At 37.0% G+C, this 20,352-nt stretch overlaps 1 protein-coding gene across 2 annotated transcripts in view; it reads right to left on the bottom strand.

The window, feature by feature from the left end:
• Nucleotides 1-393: 393 nt before the first annotated feature.
• Pld (Phospholipase D) overlaps nt 394-20,352 on the bottom strand; it is a 170,842-nt gene continuing 150,883 nt past the window's right edge. For both annotated transcript variants that reach the window (XM_083133813.1, XM_083133812.1), the window contains exons 22-24: nt 18,977-19,189; nt 14,705-14,830; nt 394-10,815 (exon numbers count right to left, since the gene is read on the bottom strand). In XM_083133813.1, the coding sequence (XP_082989939.1) occupies nt 10,714-10,815; nt 14,705-14,830; nt 18,977-19,189 (441 nt within the window). In that variant the 3' untranslated portion in view covers nt 394-10,713. The remainder of the gene's footprint in view (nt 10,816-14,704; nt 14,831-18,976; nt 19,190-20,352) is intronic.

Below are 20,352 nucleotides of genomic sequence, written 5' to 3' on the forward strand. Positions count from 1 at the left end.
CTGTTTAAAGTTTAAGGGAATGCCATGCTTTCAGGAACTTTGGATTACGTTTTGAAATATGTGGATGAAATTATTTTACTTTTACAAAAGAATGTGTCATGGTGGAATACTCGTGAAGATATAACCATAATTAGTATAAAATAAGCATATTATAATACATGTACATCAGATATCAGAATATCTACCACATCAAACATCTCTGCTGGTGGAGGCATGGTTTTTCATCAGTTACAGCTGTTTGAATTTGTTACCATAGCAAACAACCTTCTGTAGCTGGTTGATCAAGTCTGTCATGCAAAATATTTTCAGCATTACAGCAATGAAAAATAATTAACACAATATTGTATAAAAAGCATAATTAAATGCAGTCAAAACTAAAATAAATATTTTGAAACCTGTTTATTTTTCATCGAAAAATATAAACATTCATAAAAATCAATATGCAAAAAAACGCTATATATATTTTTCACATCTGAAATAAATTTCTATTCACCTACAACTGAAATCCTTAAATGCAGCACCACATTCTATAATATTCTTAGAAATATTACAAATAAAAAATTCATTCCAATCTACGACTATATATTGTATATGCTCCCACACAGCGTAATAAGTGATAAAAGCTATTCTAGATACAACACACTGAAAACGATGGGTTGTATTAATAAAAATGAGGAGGTGTTTTCATGAGCGCACACACTAAAACTGTATCAGAGCCAGTGCTCAAGGGAAGTGCTCTATATTTGTATGAATCAAGTCCTCCTACAAGTAGTTTCCAATCTAGAGGCTTCTTGTAGAAATATAAACACATGCACATGATCGTATGTGTGCAAAGGTGTATGAGCACATAATCAATTTGCAAGAACGTAGTCTTTTTTTATTTATATCTAAACATGAGCATGTTCTCAGCATTTTTATTAATACAAAATGGAACACGTGCTCCAAATGTGGTCACTTTTATTAATACAACCCTGTATTTATGAGTAGTTAATTCCTCCACAACAATTTTATAAAAACAAACAATAGTGAACAGATTGCATAAACTTTGCTGACATAGTAATTACAGTATTATTTCTATTATTTGGAAAAATGGTAGAAAAATGTAAATCGACGGACTACGTGGACCACACTATATTTTACATGAGGTAGCAGCAAGGAAATACTTTGTTACTAACTTTCAGATCTTTCAAATTGCTCACCGTTTCAATGTGCACTAGAAATAATACAATGACTACTTAGATGAGTGATCTTTCTTTGGTCTGAGTGATGCAGATTTTGTAATAACAACTGAGTAGATACTATAGTCTGACAAGTTAAGTCCCGATATGCGCAGATCGCTGTGGAGCACTTCCTATTACGTCATCCTCCCCACCACTCTTCTACGTACTGGTCTGAGGTTGAGACTATAAGTGGTGCCAACTCAGCAAAATTAAGCTAAAACAAATATGATAAACTATTTTTACTGTGTAGATTGTCGGTGCCGGCTCATATCAGTTTATCAGTGGTTCATTTAATTTAATCCCGGTCTTTGAAAATGCGTGCGGTGACCGGATCGTAAACTGTAGTATTACGCAGTTTATTTACGTTTATAACAAAGAGAAACTACTGGGCGAATGACTTCATTTTCTGAATGCGACATCGAGCAGTGGCCTGGTTATTTTTTAAAGCTGAGTTGGGTGGGGGTTCTTTTGTTTATCATACAACAATCACTACGAGAAGGCAATCTGATAACACGCTTGCCTGTGTTCTTTTTTAAAGCACCGAAATGTTCTTGCTCTTTAATCTTGGCTGCATATTTTTGAAATGCAAAAATCAAATCATGCCGGGTCCAACGAAATCCACAATCTGCTAAGGAAAGCCCCTTAGAGGACAGGCCAGATAAATTGTTTACAATGTTGCAACATATTTGCGAAATCAGAAGGAGTTACATAAACTTAAGTATAATGTTGTCGAGACCACAAGCACCACCATGGGAGTATCTGAATGGATGGTTTCTCAAGTTTTAAAAGAATTGGATTGGATTGATTTGTTGTTTTAAGTCCACTTTATGCACAGTAAGGCTAATCAGGACTGGAAGTACAGTTTAAAGTGGGATCCGAACCACTATGTGCCTCCACCGGGAATCGAACCCGGGATCCCTTGATTACAAGGCGACGGCACTACCACTGCTCCATCGGGGAGTTCAAGTTTTAAAAGAAGGAAAAGAGTCGTTGGCGAAAGGTGAGCTTAAGTTCTGTACTCCGACAGGAAGAAAACAGCCCAGGAAAAAGCAAATACAAATTTCGTTGAAAATCCTTAGACCATTCCGCTCTCTCCAGGTTGAAACACTGCAAACCAACGTCGCTGCAAAGAATGGAGTGAAGAAATGTGGTGTGAGCTGCGCAACAGCTATTTGCAGCGACTTGTTTTTAAACGTGTCAAGTTATAGAGTAAATATTATAAGCGTGTTTCACCTATATCACAAAGTGTTGCATTGTGGCTTCGAGCAGCCATGCTTGAGGCCAGTTCTGTTAAGCACACGGAATTCAAGCAGGCGGACAGGAGACACTATGACAGGTACTCGTAATTTAAAACTAGTGCAGATGTAACAAATGCTACGTGCTGGATATTTCCTTGCACACGACAAATAAAATTGGCACAAACATGAAACCCACTTACAGTAAAATTTCCCCCGCACTTTGAACCATGCCATGAAGCATATATAGGGGGATGTGGGTGTAGGGTCCATACATTCTTTGATAGGTGATGTGATCGGCACTGTGCTCTGGCTGACTTCACTCCCCTCCTACCATAACCATTTATTCGAGGCTGGGCAATCCCCAGAGCCACTTTATGTAGGGACGAGACCAGAAAAATTCTGACCATAGATCACCCACCCTGGGAATCGAACTCAGGTCTCCCGCATCGTAGTCAGAAGCCCTACCAACTAGACCACTGCAGTTTCCAAGCAGAAACTAGATGGACAAGTAAAACTGGAAGAAGAAAAAGAAGAAAAGATGGCCAAATGGAAGTCCTTTGCTTTTCATATTACAAGTGTGTTTAATCCCACCATAACAGTGGCTGATAAAAATACTATTAATGAAAAAATGCATCGTTAAAAATGTACTAAATATATTATTAGAGCTGAGCCCCATAGATTCCCATACCAATGTCGATACTCTTATCGATTTTGACCATCACCAATGCTTGGAAATTATAACATTTAACCTTGTGTTGGTCGCGCACGGTCTCTCGTTCCGGGTGTGATTGCTTTGTCAACACTCTCCCTCTGTCTAGCTGAGTTTCTAACCTTCCTCTTTTACACCACGATTTTGTTTCCAGTGTTACTAACATATCGGAGCCGCTAGGGAGGGTTCGTTTAAGCCTCTTGCTGTCCGAGTACATGTGCGGCTTTTGACTTTTTACTGAAAATCCGATCTGCCATTCCATGTGGAATTAACAAAGAGTACCTTTTTATGGTTTTATATTATATAATCTCAATTGTTGAAAGAAAAGATCTAATCGTAATAATTGAGGATTTGGTGTTTTAGAAAATTAATTTGGCATATTTGAAAAACCTGGTCTCTGAGATCATAAGATCATCAACATAACTTTTCTCACGCAACCCACAAAGGGTTAAAAGATGTTCAAAATATTCATAGATATCAGTGGGTCAGAATTCCACTCCATCTATAAGGATAAATTTACCAATTCTTTCTTCAAAATATTCAAGAATTACATCAAAATTATTATTATCAGGGGTAGACAAAACTAAAAAGTAATTCAGGCGCCAGCCTCTTTTCTCAGTCCCCCCCCCCCAAATAAGAAAAGAAATCCACGAATCTAACTGAGATAAGCCACGAAATGTGTACAAGAGTTTATTGAAATTTCCATTATCGAACACGAAATATTATTTTCTTTAGATCTGCATAAAAAAATTTAGTTACTAGGAGAAAACTTTCAGGTCTAAGAACTTTTCTCCTGAGATTTCGGGCCCTGTGTATGGGACCAGTGGCCACCTACCATCGTGAGGAAATCAGGAAGCTACGAATCAGTAGCATTGTAACCTGTTCATGGAAACCTACAACAACAACTGGGGGTTCCTCATGCTGACCACACGTCTTTCGAAACTGGTTGGATGATCTATCACCTCAGCAGGTGGGAGTTAGGCCGAAGTCGAGAGGTAGACGTTTTCCTTCACGAGCTGTTGCACCACGGGTAAGGGTTATTAATTTCCAAGTACCACCTGCCAATTGAGTTCTGGCTCAGTAGCCAATGCATCATTTCTGGTGCACAATGTTAACATTTTCAATACATACAATAACAAGATATTGCTAAAATATTTTGAAATACTCACAACGTACTCTTGTACTTTAGGTTCATACAGCAAAAAAATATTAAAATTTTCCAAACTATAACAAAAGAATATGAAGTGACAATATCAACAAACTATACATAATAAAAATATGAATAATACCATTGAGAAGTGACAACTACATAATGTCTTTCAATTCCCACTGTATTTTAGAACTTGCATAATATACTCTTAAAAACATAAAACTTTATTGCAAAACAGAGCAACGGAAGTTCGTTGTGCGTAAAAATATTGTTACTGAAAGGAACACTACAGTTGATGACTTTTCTAAAGTACAGCATGTTCCATCTGCAGTTGGCTTATGATGACCTAAACGGGCAATTTACATGTTACAGTGGTTCTTTTCAATTTACGAATAATGTCTATGTATGTTCATTTTATAACATTCAGCTCATCATCTCTTTATTCCATTAAGATTCTGTTGCAAATTGTACAAGTTGGAAACCGTGAAGATTTTTGGTTTGACGTAATTTTCTATCTGAACCAGTGGCATGCCCAGGAGTTTTGAAAGGTGGGGGGTTATGATTCCCAGCAACCCCTCTTGGGCAAGCCATTGACCTGAATGTTCCTGAAGGAAAGAGAAATTATCACAAGAAAATTGTGCATATATGTGTGCATGTTGTGTATTGTAACCTTTAATAACATATAGGGTGTCCAAGAAGTTCAAGTTCCTCAACATTATACAGGGTGTTTTACTTGCACTTGGACCCAGATGTTCCCTCATAACTTGCAAACTAATGAACGTAATCCAGTGAAATTTGACATGGACATGCTTTGCTGTAGGAGAAGCATGATGGGCTCGTAGCAAATTTTGGAAGTGGTTGTCATCACTATCGAGGTATGCCAGGGCATGCCTCTTCATGTTACGGAAGGTATTCGTCGGAATTTAATTTGCGCAGGCGTCACATGAATTGCAGTAGAGTAGCGCCGCCACACTTGTACCCTTCCGTAACAGTGCTTCTCACACACCAATGTATGTCTGTCTCACATTTCACTGAATTGCATCCATTAGTTTGAAAGTTATAAGGGAAAACAACAGGCTGAGAGCAAGTAAAACGTTCGGTATTACATAGTACATATTACCCCTAGATATACAGAACATAAATATTTATTTATATTATGACATACTTGGAAACTTTACATTACTTTATAGTACATCTTTTGCCTTGTACTTTATCGCTCGAGCACCCTCGCACACGTTCCTCAATGCTGCAACCATGTCCGCTCACATCGGCCACGGTGCAACAACTCACATATTTGAGTGACTCCATGAGAGTTTCAGAGCAGAGATGCCAACCATGAAAACAAAATCATTCCCAAACAATAGAATAGTGGCCAATTTTCAACATGGTAACAACAGGATACATGCAAGTAGGGGTACGGGAACTTCTTGGCCACACTGTACATTTTTTTTTTAAACTTCTTGTTGTGGAGATCAATAGTGTAGGATGAAACTACTGGCAGTCATGGGACATGTATGCTCAATATGTTAGTAACACCTTTACCAAATTCCAAGAAGAGCGAATGCTATAAATATTTTTGAACTACCCTCATATTCAAAGTAGACATATATTTCTGATAAATATGGCAAGATATACTTCGTTGAGCACACTGCTTGCAAACATCACGTCACATAATGGGACAATTGTATTCACTATTTCTCAAATTCTTAATCAAGTATATGAAATATTATAAAGATACTCATCCTGGCACATAGTATGGTTCATATCCTATAATTTGCCATATGTCCATAGGAACACCATATATTAACCTTCATCTTTCACATCAAGGGTGTGTGCAGGTTTTTTCTCCAGGGCATGGATGGGAAGGGAGGACAGAGTAATATTTCATATCTTGCCCTTCAGTCATAGAAACTTATATTTTACATTTTATAATAATTATTTCACAAATCATAAAATTGACATTGAATATGTACTTTTCCCCAATGCACAGACATCAAACAGAGACCACTTAACTCTTTCGCTGCGGTCGTCGCATTTATGCACAGCACGCCAGGTGTCTTGCTCTGCGGAAGTCGCATTATTGCGAGTTCATACTTCCACTCGCTGCGGGTGTTGCATTTCCGCAGTACGTCGCTTTTAGTAGCCTTCAGACATCTGTAGATACTATTTGGAACTATTTGAACTTGTAGTTTTCTTTATATCCGTATGATGTCGCTAATTACGCCTCCGTTTAGAATACGAGCGTTGAGTGCTCTGACATGTCAGTTTCAAATGCATGTTCGAATGTAAACAACATGGCTTCTTCAAGTCGTCAACACTTGTCTGATAATGATGTTACTCAACTGTTGAATCAGAAGGTGAATTAAATTGTGACGATAATAGCGACAGTTTTTATGAGACTTCAATTGGTGACAGTGATTGTGTAGTGTCTGATGAAGAATTTGTACCGCCGTCCGTAACATCATGGAGCAGAGTGCAAAGCAGCATTGATCTAGGTGCGGGAAGTTCGACACAGGCAAATACTAAGTTACTTGGTGACAGTACAGTATTTAGCACACCATTTTCTTGTTTTATCAAATATTTCCCCCGCTCAGTATTTGAACACACAGCAGAACAAACTGAAGTTTTCACCACCCAGTATCTTGATACTATTTACGAATTTCCACGCTGCTCCACCACTCGGTGTCATCCTGTGTTTTGAGAAATACCATACCATCAGGGACTACAGAATGGTTTGCCAGTGCAAGAAATGACTTTTGTAATTTCTCTATAACATATTTTGCAATGCATTTTTTTAAAATTATTCTTTCTAAAATTTTTTTTCAAAATTTCAAAATTTTTCAAATTATCATACCACCAGGGACTACAGAATGGTATTCCAGTGCAAGAATGAAGTTTGTAAGTTCTCTCTCGTATATAACGCAATGTAATTGTGAAAACTATTTGTTTATAAAAAAATATTTTTTCAAATTTAATTACGCAGCCAAGGGATATTGTGTGCCAGAGAATTCCGCAGTGAAAGAGTTAATCTGTCGTCCTTCGTCATACCCCTCAGCCATGTTTTGAAGTGCGGAAGAGTTGGATTGAAAAACAACAAGTAATACGCAATGACAGCACGTGATTAATCACAGGTCAGATACCAACTTCGGGAAATGACTTGGTGACGTTTTGAATTAACATCTTTTGTTGCGGAAGTGCAAAAACAATCACTTGAGAGGGAAATAATGTGTAGAATGTAGTGTAATTATAGCATATGGTACTACTATAACCATTTTACCGTAAGTGCCAAGGTAAGTATCTTTTATAACATTATGATATTGGCATGTGGCATGAGTCAAGCTTTTTAATATAGAAAGAACGTTAATTTTTGTCTACATGAACACAAAAGATCGTACATTATTTTTAAACAGAATGCTCACTTATTTTTAAACAAACGCTTACAACTTAACTATAGATGAAATAATAAAAATCAATTGTAAGAGGCTCTTAAAGCTCAACACTTTGACCATAATAGTCACATGTCTTTGCACTTTACTAAAATGCAAGTTCATTTCAATTTACAACAACACAAAACACGTGTGCCAATAACAATAATCCTATATAAAATATACAATAACGGTGCAGAAGTTAAACATGTGCCAATATGATCCCACATTTTGTATGCACTAAAGTACTGCATTGGACCATTTTCGCTCGAAAATGCTCGACCGAAGTCCCACGTTCGAATATATAGAATATCAAATATCATTTCAATCATAGAAATATATGTGTAAAAATTCATCCTGGACGTTTCAGCCCATAATCATGTATTCATTTTCATATATTGCTATGTATTGGTAAGATACACTAAATTACATTTTAACATGGAGATTATGACTATGTTCACTTAAGTTTCAATTTCACTTCACGATCCATATTAGAGGACCACTACTACAGACAAATTACAGTTATACGTTAACTACTGGACTTTGAGCGTATACAGATCGTTTGAAAGTTCGAGCATTATTTGCTCGAGCGAAGAAACTGTCCATTCCGTAAGCCATCTAGTGTCATCCATGCAAACTATTAGACGATCGAGCAAAAAGGCCTCGATGCAGCGCACTAGTATGCACACAACACTTCCAGCACTTATCTTATTAACACATCAATAATAATAAAATAGCTGCAGAAATTTTATTCAACGCATACACAAGTTTAACCCATGCAAGTACTCTACATGACTCCGCAGTTATAGATAGGGAAAATAAAAGAGGCCCAATGTGCGTTTCCCTTTTAAGATTATCTGCCCAAATAACACTTAAATTCTTGCACGTAAGGCAATGGCCATCTATAGTTAAACTTCATCTATATATTTCCTAAATAGATCTTTATCTTCAGAATACTACACAATGTTCTAATAAGTTTCTTTTGCTGACAATTGTGATCCATCCAAGTATTAGTATTTCAAATAAAAGTACACAGACAATATTACTAAATGTCACTGCTATTTATTCCACAATGTTAAAATCCTTGAGTTTGAATTGTCTAACTTTGAAAGAGTATTTTAAAAATACTTCTATTTCCCATGTATAATTTTATTCTGTAGAACTCACAGACGAAACACATTGGCTTAATAACTTATAATGCAGGATTTGTATAATCCGTTAAATTTTGTAACATTTTGCTACGTTGGGACCAGGACGGTAAAAAGCAGAGACCTTGAAAATATTAAAAAGAGGAACATAAATTTCACGTTCCACTGTGACTTGGATGGAATATATAGTCTGCATGATTGTTTATGTACTTTTAACACTACAACTATTAATCTCAGGCTACATATATGTTGTTTTGAACTACTTTAAAGCTTATCATCAGATCTTATTTTTCAAATAATATCAAGTTACAAGGCACATAATACAAAATAATTAATGAATTATCAAGATACAAAAAACAGCAGTCACCAGTTTTGATTTGTAAGCAATTTTAAATCTTAATCACAAGATATTTTGCTCTTTTTTTTATAAAAAAAAACAACAACTATGAAACATGAGATCTTTCTCTGAAAAACTACAGTTGTTAATATTGTGCAAGTAATGTTTCGTGTTACCACATTGCGAATTCAATTGTTTTTTCAGATTAATTTCAAAGGCGTAAGGGGACAGATGATAGGAAGAGGTACTTCCTGGGGTTGGAACAGCTCATTGACCTCATGAGAGAGAAGTTGGAAGCATTTGAAGTGAAACTTGATTTGCCGAGCTCATGGGTCACCCGAATCAAGTAAAAGATCATGTAAAGGATGACCCAAAATTAATGCAAGATTTAAATTGAGCGCCATTTTTTTTATGCAAGGTTAGCAGCATTCTGCAAGGTCACACGTTGGAGTAAAAATGTTGGGGTTAGTCAACATGGAGCACTATACGATGGAGGAGCAAGTGACGATCCTTAAAATTCATTACAAGTACTGAGACTGTGGGCAAATTATCTGACATTTTCGGTATTAGAAGCACCCCAAATGAAACAACTGTGCGACCTCACACCGTGCGATTTTTTCCATCTGGGGATTCATTAAGTCCAAAGTTTATGCTGCGAAAAGAACCATTCCTGAACTGAAAGCAAAAATTCAAAGAGTTATCAACGGTATTGAGCTGCTGTTATGCAAAAAACTGATCCAGAATTCTGTCAAAAGAATTTGAGTGTGTCAAATGCATTGTAGAGAACGTTTGTCAGATATCCTTTTCCACATTTAATGGCAATATTTATCCTTTCAAATAATGTAATAACTTTGCCAACTAATAAATATAACATGTTCTTTTCTTAATTTAAATCCTGTGTTTCATTTGGGACACCCTTTGTATGTTGAAGATTAGGGAACAGAATATACAGTTAAAAGATGAGGTCCAGAAGCTTGAAGCAAAATCATGTAACAATTGATAAGTCGAAGTAGGAACTGACCAGTGCAACAGGCCCAAGGTGACTTGATTCCTCTAAAGCATTCACATCTCATCAGTCTCCATTTCCCATCCCAGATGCCATAATCTCAAATAATGAAAGCAGTGGTGGTCCTTCAAAATTGACCAGGAAAAAACAATTCAATTCGCAACGTTCTTAAGTATCGATACATCAATTTACGAAACATATTTAAGAGCTTTGATGCCATTAATGCCTATTCTTTGCAGAGAAAGCTTCTTACTGAACTACAAGAAATACCATACCAGAACCTTAAACCACATTTCTGATTCTTCCTATAAGAAAATATATATCTACAATAGTCTAATAATTACATTTAAAAATTGAAACCTAAATTTCCATATTGAAGAGCTTCGCAAGATGCTTTCACTGATCTTTGCAGAATACAGTGAGCATATAACTGTTGCATGTTAATACGTTACCGCCAATCTTTTTTGTGCTGCCAGACTTCTATGTCCAGAGAGCTGTGGGCATTACACCTTCCAGCGTGACTGGATTTGGAGTAAGAATTTCACTCTTCAGGAAATCCAGAGGCATTTCCACAAGGTGGCCCTGCGGAGAGACGGACACAGGTGTTTTAATTTTGCAAGGTATAACATGTCAGATATTGTAAACAATGTTGTTTGATTTGATTTATGTGGGTTGCACAGCTGAAACTAAGACTCTTGTATTAGTGCCGTTGTTTAAATGCACAGATCTTTGTGTTTGCGCCAGTAGATAGCACCTATGCTCGGGACGGGATATTCGAACCTGGAATCCCTACCATCGTAGCACGCTGTGCTAACCACTCCGCCACACATGTAGGCAAATTCGTAATTAAACATCAATATAATAAATGTTCTTGATTTGTTGGTCTTACAACCAGACAATTTCTTTAAGCCATTGATAAGAGGATAGTTTTAAAGAAATATAATCAAATTCATAAGAATGGTAAATCAGTTATATTTTCTTTTATTTAATTTACAAATATGTTCTAATTAATTATAGAAATGCAACGAGACATTAAAAAAAGTTGCCTCAAGTGAGAATCGAACGTAAGACTCTCATCAGGGGTTTAGTCATCAGCAAGGGCCTAATTTAATTTTTAGAAGGCAGGGATATTATTTCTCTTTAGAGTAATAGTGTATATATGGCAAAACTATTTCAAGCTACGGTGCATGTCCATGTGCTTCGGAGGAATGTTGTTTGACTGATGGGATTACACATACTTTTCTTTTGAAAGTAAGGTCAGGTGTATAGGAATTTGTTGTCGTAAACTGACAAAATACAAGTGAAGCTTGTGCATGAAAATTAATGAAGACGTTGGGAAGTTGTGCTTTTGTGGAAGGTTAGTGTTTCCAACCCTAAATTATCATCATGATCTAGCTTCCGTCAACACAGCGGATTCTGCTATATGACGATGAATCTTATTAACCAACGACACATATATTATACTATTTTAAACTATTTAATTCAAAATGAAGAGTCATTATTCTGGAATCTATGGAGGCACTCGTTCAGTTGTAAGAATTTTACGAAAGTCATCATTCTATTTTTGTGCTCCATTATAAAACCAATGTGCACATGTAAAAAAAGTAAAGCCCAACAATTTTTATTTTACAAAAATTACATTTACTGTTAAGTTAAATGAGGACAACCACTGACTTATTTTTAATAGCCTGGATGACTGATGTGGGGTGGGGGGACCTCCTCTCATGTGTCCCCCTGGCTGTGACATAAACTCCTCTTTCTTTCGGATTTCTATTTTTTTTCCCATCGAATATTCAATGCCAACTTTGCGATTCTGTTTGCCAAAGTGTACAGGGAAGGAGTTTTTTTTTATTCTTCAAGCCTTCAACTGGACTAGAATAAAACTACTTCCGAAAGAAATTTATTATTATCTTTTTTTGCATCATTTTCAGGAATTACAACAGCACCATTTTCGTCTCGCTTATTCTAATTGCAATATTTTCTTTTCGTTATTTTGTGTTGGTTTTCTTCCATTTTCAGCTACTCGCGATGATGAGATACTCAAAACGAACATCCATGCACAGGTCAAATTCGAACCGGGGCCTTTGCATTCTAACGCATTGTGATAACCACTTCGTCAAGAACATCAAAAATGCTTTTTTTTAAATATATTTTTCACGAATTTCTCACATTTACATTACTTTGATTGTAGACATGGACAGTCCAGTTAATTAATATTTACGCTGCAATCTTTCCGTTAGCCCTTTTCTTTGAGTCTGAGAGAGACAAAATTCCCTGCATGTGGTTAAAATGATTGATAGTAAGCAACACTGCTGCTTTCTGAACACTTACTTCGGCTGTACTGCCAGACACGAAGCTGGACTTCAACTCAAAAGAGTGGCACTTTCTCTGAACAGAAGTGTACATGATCAAAGAAAAATTGGACAAGTTCACATTTGACCAAAATGTGGCAGTGTGTACAGCATGGAAATAAATAGACTGGCGATTACATGAAAGCATTTCAATTCCATGGAACGTTTTGTTTGTTAGGTTTTGCAATTGCAATGTACAGGGTGGCTCAATAAGTCACTTAACACCCTCAGTACAAGGCCACTGCAGCACGCAACATGGAAATGGTGATGACCAATCGTTATCAGGCCAAGGGGGAACCACATTGACGCCACCCACACGGTCGGCGGCCATCTTGATGTCCGCCATCTTGAATTCAACTTCAGAATTTTAAATGGGAAGGGGGTCGTGCGACATATCAAAATGGGCTAGAATTTCACGAGAAATGCAATGGTGAAGGTTTTTTCGACGTATCTTTAACCAGTAAAAAGTTATGACTGAATTCTTGTACCAATTTGCTCCTTTTCGAGGTGTTAGAAAAATGCCTTAAAATTTGTTTAGCGCATCGGTACTGCATCGAGATCAAAGTGACGTCTATGGAGAGACGTTCGCATGCCATTGCACATTATTTTAATCGGATAACTCCATGAAGAGCTGTGCATTATGAATGGTTGTCGCGAACAATTTACAGTGTGACGCTTCCATTGAATTAAAAGTCCTTCACAGTGACAAGGCTAATGTTTATGTTTATAAGGAAGTTCATAAACAGAATATGTGACCCTTGTCATCTGATAACTAACTTTGGACAAAAACTGGTTCATAACGTTCCCATAAGTGTTCTGGTGTTCTTCCCTATTGAAAAAACTCTGTAAAAAGTACCTTCTTCCATAAGCAAGGATGAAAAAAACTGTTTATTTAACAAATCCAAGTAGCCCTAAGCATTTAAGGTTCCGTTGATGGAAAATTGACTAACCAATCGTGTTCCACACAGCACGCCACACCATTAACTTACCAGCACTAACCATTCAGCTTTGATCTGTCGAAAATGGGTTATCAGATAAAAATCATCGAATATTCTGTTTATAAACTTCCTTATGAACATAAACATTAGCCTTGTCACAGTGAAGGACTTTTAATTCAATGGAAGCGTGACACTGTAAATTGTTCGCGACAACCATTCATAATGCACAGCTCTTCATGGATGTATCCGATTAAAATAATGTGCAATGGCATGCGAACGTCTCTCCATAGACGTCACTTTGATCTCGATGCATTACCGATGCGCTAAACAAATTTTAAGGCATTTTTCTAACACCTCGAAAAGGAGCATATTGGTACAAGAATTCAGCCATAACTTTTTACTGGTTAAAGATACGTCGAAAAAACCTTCACCATTGCATTTCTCGTGAAATTCTAGCCCATTTTGATATGTCGCACGACCCCCTTCCCATTTAAAATTCTGAAGTTGAATTCAAGATGGCGGACATCAAGATGGCCGCCGACCATGTGGGTGGAGTCAATGTGGTTCCCCCTTGGCCTGATAACGATTGGTCATCACCATTTCCATGTTGCGTGCTGCAGTGGCCTTGTACTGAGGGTGTTAAGTGACTTATTGAGCCACCCTGTATAATAAATACATACAGCACGAAAGGCACCATATATGGCGAGTGCACGGTGTTTACAATAATTGAAAAAACTCAAATATTCTTCCATGTGTGTACACTAAATGCTATGAAGTATGTATTGCATCAGCACCATTCTCTTGTACCTAAAACCATTTAATACCAAACATTAATCCTCTCGGTTGAATACCTATAGTTTTTTAAAAATGTGAAATGATACATTGTTTACATCTTACCCGGTGCCATTACATCTGCATTCGTGACCTAGAGGTCGCCTTTCGATAACAAATTTCAATATCATGTGTTCTGATTGGTCGACAGTCAGGCGTGCATCGTGTTAATTAGAACCACTCCTAAATAGAAATTCTTTGACCGAACCTTGGATCCAATGAGAAAAATGATGTCTCTGATGTAATTTTCTTTTAAGCATCCAATTCAAGGACTTCTTCATGATTTATTTGATTGTGTACAAGGTGCTTAAGGATTAAGAAAGAATTAATCTTACATTACAGTTAATTCACCTGTATGTTTTCAAGCTCCTCTTCTGCATCACTTGGGTTGGTGCAGCACAGAGGCCTCTCTTCCTGAAACTTCTTCTTCAGCTTGTAGAAGCTGGTCACATCATCTGATGGAATGCAGTGGAAAACCTGGAATTTAACAATTCATTGACAACAAATCACAAGGTATGGAAAGGGACAAGTTCTTCATAGTAATCTTCCCTAATGCATTCATGTTCATGATTACTCTACAGTTTTCCTTGTATGTATGTATTGCTTTAATTTTAGGAATATTTCTCTTCTAGTTTACAGCCGTAGTCTGAAAATAGTCACAGGGTATATGCTAAGTTTTGTCAAACTTTAAGAGGGGACCATGTTTCCATTATCCTCAAATTATGTTCACATTAAAGTGAATGAAATAAATTAACTTTACAAATAAAAAATGTTATTCATGTTAGAATAATGATGAAGGTAACATACAGATAATTGAAGTAAGAGAGACATACAGTCAACTCTCCATACAACAACCTTTTGCAGTTCCCGAGAAAAGGGTAGTTATTTCGAAGGGGTTGTTATTGGAATTTGCACCAATTTTCAGCTTAAACGGAGCTCAGACACAAAGATGCCTAGCAGACGGTAACAATTTATCCTTGTAGTTATACAACCTGTTATGCACATGACACATGTTCTGAAAAGGAAAATAGAACATGAAAACGTTTTCACAAAAAAACGGATTTAAAATAATGTTACTTTCTTTCAATTATGTACAGTCGTTTCTCTTCCAGGAAATTCTTACAATTCTAGTTTATGAGAAACCTGTTTGCACTGAGACCTATGGAAAGGAAAACAATCTCTTGCTTATTGCAAACAAAACTCGAAGAATCTTGACACCAGTCACACTGGCACCAGCAAAATTCGGGAGATAATCGGGCAGAATGAATGTTGGATTTTATACGGGTCTACTGGAGCACTGTCTGTTACAAGATTAACTGGTAAGATTAGATCTCTCGGGAGAAACAACACAACCTTTCTAGGCACCAGAGAGAAAAAAAAAAGGCAGGGCCGCAAATTTCGTTCTGGTTCGGCTGTGTAAAATACATAGCCCTTCAGCATAAAATGAACTCAAAACAAGCTTTATGAAACCTGCGCATTTTTAGATATCAAAATGGGAGATCGTTATTTACTCTCACATTAATCGACAATTTAATGTTGGATTTAGGAGTATTCTCGATGTCAAACATCCGCTCCTCCAAACGTTTTCCCCTTGAATGTTTCTTTAAATCAGTCTCAGCGTCCATTCCTACATTGAGCACTTTCTTTTTCTCCCACATGAATGGTCCTGGAGAAAAGTTGCGATTATGTTTTGTGCATTTCCTTCCAACATGCTCCGAGTGTTAATAAAATTTACAGTTTTGCTTATCAGAAGGTGCAGAACATGAAGTTGTTTTAACTCTTGTTTTTCTTTCTGGAGATCGAATTTCGTTATCTTCAAATCAAAACAGCTTTGCGAGATTCAAAACAATGACTTTTTGCTTGCGCTGGATGAGTCATTGCTGTTATCGGCAAGCAACAGCTTTGGAGACGCTTGACAAAACACTGGCACCAGCTGCAGTGTAAAAACAAGGAGAACGGCTGGAAGTTCGAGCAACAGGTGATCGAAGAGAAAATCCTCAGCATTTTAAGATAACGCAACTGTCGAAGACGGAACTTTTATCAGCAGTGTGAAGAAGAAAGAAATGACCGTTCCTTTACGTTTTACTATGCAACAGACAATCATACGAGCACAATATTTCCTATGCAGTAAATAGCATTAAAAGAAAAAATAGGACCTGAATTCTGCAATGATCACATTGCCTCTCAGACACTGCCGTGCACACCAGTGGCGAAGAATAAGCTGGGAAGGGGAGGAGGGATTTTTTTTTTTGGTCCTATGTTTTTTGTTTGTTTTCAAGAATGTATCCAGAACTATAGTTTTTCTTGTATGTACGCATTGCTTGCATGATAGAATTATTTTCCTGTAGTTTACGGTTATTACAAGCATAACAAAACAGTTTTTTCTTTGTGACGTTTCAGGAGAACACACGCTCCTTTCATCAGACATTTATTTTCATTTTGACTAAAGATACAGGAGCGTGTGTTCTCCTGAAATGTCACAAAGAAAAAACTGTTTTCTTATGCTTGTAATAACCGTAAACTACAGGAAAATAATAGTATCCAGAACTGATTGCTCCATTTTAGACGTCAAAAGAAAGGAAGAGCGGTCCACTTCCACGCTCGCCTGAAATCACCCAGTGTGTACACACGAGCAAGAAAATCGTGGCTGAAACAATCGTCATCGATGGCCACCCCCTCCGCCTTTGCTGAGAGGAAAAAAGAGAGAAGTCACTCAGCCAACGGAACACTTTTTTGGCAAATATCACGACATTGGCACAGTTAGGAAAGCGTATGAAGTGGGAAACGGGAGTTATGATGCACGTAAAATTGAAGTAAACTTTTGCAGAAGATTGGATGACAAATCATAAGCGGGTTGACGATCTTCAGTTGGTCTATGTGGCTTTGATTATCTCTAACAGTTTCACTTTTTTATGAAGTGTTAAAGAATGCGTTTTGAATGAAAGCGGTTACCGGAAGTTGTCGGCTACAAGGCCAAGAGTTGCTCACTCACGGGGACCTGCTGAAATCTAGGTCAGAGCTGGACAGATGGTCCAGACTTCCAGGCATCAAGCATCTGTATTTTGGAACATTCCTGCGATCTTATCTCTAATTTCTCAAGGTGGTGTCCTTTCCCCCACCATTCAGTTGTCAGCAGCTCTTAGGACAAGGAAACAAGTCAAGGTTGATTTAAAATAACATCCAAGCACATTCGATCTTCTCTTCTCGCGTATCTAAGAGCAAGCAAAATCACAATGGCAAAACAAGCCTAGCGTGTTGGGTAGCGGCCTTCGGTTCTGGGTAACATTGGCATGCTTGGGGGAGGGGAGGGTAGAGGTCAAGTGCTATTGGATATCACTCAAGCTTGTCTCTATTTTTAGATCAGACCCACTTGCGAGCGGTAGAGCACTCGTAAGGGGAATGAGTGTGAATAAAACGAGTGCAAAAAAAATATTCTTCGGCCAATTTCCTTCCATTTTTCAATTTTATTCCGAATTTTTTATGGTCCCCAGGAAAAGGGTCTTTACTTCGAGAGGGTCATTACATCTGGGGTCATAGAGTTGACTGTATTACAATATAAAAGAACAAAAAAATATGAAATTCGTATTTTAGTGATCACATTTAAACATAAAGGCTACAGTATGTTATTGTATTTTATTTTATTGTTGATATTGCTTTTGACTTTTTTCAATTTATATACTGTTAAGAACAAACAATACTGCTAAAGTGAAAAACTTGGGAGCATGTGTAAAAATGCAAAAAATTAACACAAAACTTTTTTCCTTTTTCATTCTCTGTTTTTAAAACTAAAATACAAGATGCCAATAGTCCCATTTAAAGATAAGATAATATAGTGTCCTGCCTATTGTTGCAGGAAAGAAAGACAAGAACAATGTTGAGGTTTTCACATGGAGTTTACTCGCTAGTTTGAAATCTCAATTATAACACCATTAAGCCTTGTTTCCATGATTATGAAAAACTAAATATGGTGACCAAGGCAGTCATTTATTTTATTAAAAACATAAACTAACGTAACGTTTCAACCTTCTAGAAAGTCAAACTTCTACATTGCTTAACAAAAGGTAGATCTCAAATTACTTTGGACCTGCACAAAGAGACTAACCAAGATATCCAAGGTTCTGTTAAAATTAGCTGTACATATTAAATTGATGGCAATAAAATGCCGATGTGCATCATGTATTCATACCCTCTCCCCTTTTGAACATATGTTGATAACATGAAACCAGAAGTATTTCACCGTAATAAGCATATAATGCTGTATATCCTCGACTACAGACTAGGTTACAATCACATAAACACAATTTCTGTTGTATTGTTTCAGTAGAACGCACACTCCCTTCATCAGATATTTATCTTTAGTTTGGTTAATGTTCAAGTTATACCAAAGGCACAAATTTAACAAAAAACAAAAAGAAGCAGTTACACAATGTAATTTGTCAGTGTTGGAACAAAACAAGGTAACTGTGAAATAAGCAAAAAAGATGATGATTTTGAATCGTCTGATGATATTTGGGATCCATAAATAAAATTTGATAAGGTTTTCATTTAAAATAATAATAATAATCAAATCAATAAACTTTTCTTTGCAGGAAACCCTCAGAGAGATACAAATTATTTGCCCACCTTCTCGTATATTTCGGTGTTGGATTTGGCAACTTTTCTCCAGACATCGTTGTAGAAGCTGTCAGCCACAGGGTCCGTAACATCAATGCCAGAACTGTCCGTCTCATTCAGCAATCCCAGATGTTCTTGGAATATCTTCCTTCTCAGAGACCCTGCATACTTCCCGCATTGGTACGGCTCCTCGTTCATTGTAGAGTCTTCAAAATCTTGGTCCTGCAGAGAAGAACATATTGTAGGAGATGTACACAAAATCAGGTAACGTCTTTGATTTTTTCTGATAAACTGCATGGCCATCCATCCTTAATGGTTGCGTGTGTGTGGTATGAAGGAGGCATCCTAGGAAATGCATTCCTATACTTCATTGCTTCATCATTCATACTCTGCATCATACTCAAACTACAGTGTGTCTGAGAAGTTCCCATACATCTACATTATATTACGTAGTACAGTAAAACTTCTTCTAATGGACAGCTCTAAATTACGGACATTTTTCAATTCCCTGGCAGAAATACAAGGGGTTTAATGGCAATATAACTTCTTAATAACGAACGCGGACACTGAAAAATACCTCCCCAACCAAATAAAACTTCTCAATAACGGACAGCCTGAAAGAAAACGATCGCAATTCCTGGAATTCGACACAACAATGGCCAGTATTTCGAACTAGCGTGCATTGTTTCATGTTACACAAACATATTTCTTTTTAAAAGTGCAGACGGTAGACAGTATTCTTTGTGGTTATCTTGAGAAGTGTGTGTCACTTCTGCTACGATGTCGCAGAAATGCAAACGACTGACTTTAAGGGAAAAAGTTGAAGTCACCAACGTCTACGAGAAAGAGAAACTTAGTGTTCGAGACATGGCAGTGCGGTTTGTGGTTGGAAAAACACAGATCAGTGACATTTTAAGAAACAAAAGTGACATCCTTAAATTGTGGACTGGAAATGAAAATCTTTCTGGTAAACGATCATTTTCCAATACACCGGGATTGAAAGTTGACAACTTAAGGGATACTTTAGTAAATTTAAATTCACTGTATGTAGTACAGTATTTTGTTCCTTGAATGTATGAAAAAGTACGTAGTGTAATATGGTTATCCAATTGTGTAACATCCTACACTTTTTTCTGAATAGCGGACACTTCTTAATAACGGACATTTATTCTTCCCCCAGGCCTGTTCTATATTGAGAAGTTTTCCTGTATTAGTCTGTTGAATTATACTTAGTCCATGCTGATGACAACGAATTACTATACACCTGACCTTAGTTTCAGAAGAAAAGTGTGTGTAATCCCATCAGTAAAACAACATTCCTCCGAAGCACATGGACATGCACCATAGCTTGAAATAGTTTTGCCATATATACACTATTACTCTAA

Source organism: Lepisma saccharinum, chromosome 13 (assembly GCF_977018435.1).
Source record: "Lepisma saccharinum chromosome 13, izLepSacc3.1, whole genome shotgun sequence".
NCBI lineage: Eukaryota > Metazoa > Arthropoda > Insecta > Zygentoma > Lepismatidae > Lepisma > Lepisma saccharinum.